Source organism: Pundamilia nyererei, unplaced genomic scaffold (assembly GCF_000239375.1).
Source record: "Pundamilia nyererei isolate P.nyererei 1_Seehausen unplaced genomic scaffold, PunNye1.0 scaffold00322, whole genome shotgun sequence".
In the NCBI taxonomy this organism is placed as follows: Eukaryota; Metazoa; Chordata; class Actinopteri; order Cichliformes; family Cichlidae; genus Pundamilia; species Pundamilia nyererei.
Window position 1 is genome coordinate 441,653 of NW_005187723.1, and position 4,100 is coordinate 445,752.

At 39.5% G+C, this 4,100-nt stretch overlaps 1 protein-coding gene across 2 annotated transcripts in view; it reads left to right on the forward strand.

Moving 5' to 3' along the window:
• The window catches only part of socs7 (suppressor of cytokine signaling 7), an 18,421-nt gene that overhangs the window by 8,333 nt on the left and 5,988 nt on the right, over positions 1-4,100 (forward strand). For both annotated transcript variants that reach the window (XM_005751686.1, XM_005751688.1), the window contains one exon: positions 19-187. In XM_005751686.1, coding sequence (XP_005751743.1) covers positions 19-187 — 169 coding nt within the window. The remainder of the gene's footprint in view (positions 1-18; positions 188-4,100) is intronic.

Consider the following 4,100-nt stretch of genomic DNA (forward strand, 5'->3'; position numbering starts at 1 on the left):
TGGGGGTTCAACCTGCAGTGCGGCTGGTACTGGGGTCCCATGAATTGGGAGGATGCGGAGATGAAGCTGAAGGGTAAACCAGACGGATCCTTCCTGGTTCGTGACAGCTCAGACCCTCGGTACATCCTGAGCCTCAGCTTCAGATCACAGGGAGTCACACACCACACTCGCATGGAGCACTACAGAGGTGAGAAACACACACACACACACACACACACACACACACACACACACACACACACACACACACACACACACACACACACACACACACACGTCTCAGTTGGGATTATTTATGAACTTAACAGAGGCAATTTTCTAGAGTAATCCACTGAACTAGATAAAGAAAAACATCCTCCTAACATGACCATTCTACACTAGCAGTGATGCTACACTATAAACCAGCTTATTAGTCAATTTAAATGGACAAAGCGAGGCTGCAGTGCTGCGTATGTAGTCAGCTATATATTCACGGTTTCAATGATGCTTCAGGCGACAGAACAAACTGTTTTTTCAGTCTTAGCTTAATTAATTAGAATCCACATTGTTTATTATAAACTGACCATTCTGCTGTATTTATCACATCTTCCCAGCTTGCAAGGTTAAGATAGATTTTGCTTTGACGATACTTGTACCAGTCCTTTTCTAAGATTATTAATGTGCATTGTTTCCATGTAGTATGGTGTTAGCTTTTCCTGTGAGGGAATCATTGCATTCAAAAATATTTCGGCGATGTCACTGGACAAAGATTTTCTGTGTATCTGATATGAAAGTGACATTAAGATATTCAGACTGATAGCTGGTGTCATGTGCCATGTGTTGTGTTTTAGTTTTTTGATGTCATTATCTTTCTAGTAAGACTTATTATTATTCAGTTCGGGTTCTTATTTAGTTTTTATAGAGTTTATAGATTATGGGTAGCATTAGGATAGAGCTCAGAGGTCTGGGTAAGTTGTACTGGACTGAATTTACAGGCTTATTCTGTTAGAGAGTTTGCCCTCCTTCCTTTTCTGTCTGTGTGTTTGTTTTTTGTGGACAGTCATAGTAGGTTCAGACTATGAGGTGTTCAGACTTTTAAGGTTTTGGAGGTAAAGATTTATCTTTGCATTCTGACCAATCTCATATTTGTCAGCATGAAATTGATAAAAGAAGAGTATCAAGTAATGTTGAAGTGCAAACACTTTACATCATTAAATCCAATAAAGGATCTAATCCTCATGGTGCTCCTCAGTTGGCAAATATTCCATATATATAGGGCTACAAAACCTTGTAGAAGATAAAGTATAAGTCTCGCAAGTTACAACTGTATTAAGAGGTTGATTCACAGTTATGTCAAGTTATTCTTATTCTTCTTATTCTTACTATAAATCTAAAATGAAAGATAGAGCTTCAAAAAACACACAAACACCCACTCACACAGTCCCATATGATGGTTATTCAACATCTCAGGCGTGTAACGCGGATATTTGTGAGCACATATTACCACAATGAGTCACGTAAGACCTTCATGCACACACGCAAGCTAAGTATGATACACAAATGTGCACATCAAACTGTACTCTATATTACACTTTAGCCACTCTTCACTTAGTGCGAAGTGTATTTAGAAAGAGCTGCCAAACAAAAGCAGTTTTCATGCTATTCATACGCTGCAGGTGAGCATAGGCATAGAGAAGGAGCTTGATGCAACATGTTAATAAATGTTAATGTGTCAAAAATTTCATCATTAAAGATGAAGATGTTTATCTAGACTTTGATTTATTGCCACACTCGTGATTGCCAGACAGACACAGCAGGTTCCAAACAACACCTTATGCATTAGAGAGCCAAGTATAGCATATAAAGTACACAAGCTATACAGTTTGAGTCTAAAAATGAGATGTGGAACCGAAAGCAAATAACAAAAAAAGGTCAGACTGTTCACACAGATACATTTGTGGAATAAAAGCACAAAAAACGTAATGTTTGCCTCTGGAGAAAATACTTTGGCACGATTTTACTCAAGTTTGCACTTATAGAACTTTGTTGTGTAAAGTATCTTATGTAAAGCAACATAAGATATGATAATAATAATAATACATTTTATTTGAAAGCACCTTTCAGAACACTCAAGGACACTGTACACAGTAGAATAAAAAAAGCAGCATAAAAGTATAGGACATAAAACAAATTTACAATAGCAGAGTGGAGAGGTTATGTGGGATAAGCTATTTTGAACAAGTGAGTTTTGAGTTGGGACTTAAAGAGAGAGTGAAGGAAGAGAAATTTTTAAATCAGGAGGTAGAGAATTCCAGAGTCGTGGAGCAGAGCAGCTGAAAGCCCTGCTCCCCATGGTGGCAAGACGAGGGGAGGGGACGGAGAGAGAAAGGGAAGAAGAGGATCTAAGACATCGAGATGGGGCGGTGATCTGAACCAGATCAGAGAGATATGGAGGAGAAAGATGATGAATAGCCTTAAATGTGTACAAGAGTATTTTGAAATTGATACGATATTTGACCAATGAAGCTGCTGCAGGACAGGAGTGATGTGGTGGACAGAAGGGGTCCTGGTGATGATACGAGCAGCAGAGTTCTGGATGTGTTGGAGCTTGTGGACGGATTTCTGAGTAAGACCAAAAAGAAGTGAACTACAATAATCAGTCCGGGAAGTAACAAGGCTGTGGACAAGAATGGCAGCGGCATGTGGGGTGAGAAAAGGACGGAGACGATTAATGTTGCGCAATTGAAAATATGCAGACCGAGTGACATTATTAATGTTTGAATTGAAAGATAGAGTACTGTCGAGGATGACACCCAAGCTTTTCACAGAGGAAGAAACGAAGACCGGCGAGTTATTGATAGTAACAGAGAAACTGTTGGTTCTGGATAATGTAGATTTAGTGCCGACCAAGAGGAGCTCGGATTTATTACTATTGAGTTTGAAAAAATTAGAAGAGAACCATGAATTTAGTTTGGCTAAGCAGAGGGTGAGGGAGGATGGGGGAAGAGCAGAATCAGGTTTAGTGGACAGATAAAGCTGGGTTTCATCGGCAGAACAGTGAAACTGGATATTGTATTTACGGAAAATGTGTCCAAGCGGAAGAAGGTAGATAATGAAAAGAAGGGGCCCAGGACAGATCCCTGGGGCACGCCAGTGGTCAGAGGAAAGGGCTGAGAAGTAAAGGATTTGAGTTGAATGACCTGAGTGTGATCAGACAGGTACGATTTAAACCAGGCTAGTGGAGTATGGGAGAGACCGATGGAGGCCAACCTACTGAGGAGAATGGAGTGAGAAATAGTGTCGAAAGCAGCGCTCAGATCGAGGAGAATAAGAATGGAAAGTAAACCGGAGTCAGCTGCCATAAGAAGATCATTGGTTAATTTTATAAGTGCTGTTTCAGTGCTGCGGGACTGGAACTGTTCATACAGATTATTATTAGTTAAATGTGAGTGCAGTTGTGTGGCAACTATTTTCTCAAGAATTTTTGAAAGGACTGGTAGATTGGAAATAGGCCGAAAATTCTCAAAATTATTGGGATCTAGACCAGTTTTTTTTTTAAATATTGGGGTGATGGCGGCAATTTTGAGGGAAGCAGGAACAGTTCCAGTGGTAAGTGAAGAACAGACGATAGCAGACATGAGGGGAAGCAAAGAAGGTAGACATGCCTTAACCAAAACTGTAGGAATGGCGTCTAGCTGACAAGTAGATGAGATGAAGTCAGTTTCATCATATCAGCAATTTTATTGGTCCCCGTGGGGGGATTTGTTTTGGATTCCAAACTGTAAATTAACAGAGTAAAAACAGACTGTACCTGACTCAACCCAGCAGACAAAATCAGCAACATTAAAAAGGTCAATGTCTCTTTATACAAAACTCGGGAAGCACTGTATGCAAAAATCTGAGTTCGATAAAAGTGTCATTGTATATTTGGCATTTTTTTAATATAAATGAGACAAATCTTCATATAATTGACTGAGCTGTTTTAAAGTCTATTAGCACCATTTCAGTAGATAAGCTACAGACCTACAGGGAGTGCAGAATTATTAGGCAAGTTGTATTTTTGAGGAATAATTTTATTATTGAACAACAACCATGTTCTCAATGAACCCAAAAAACTCATT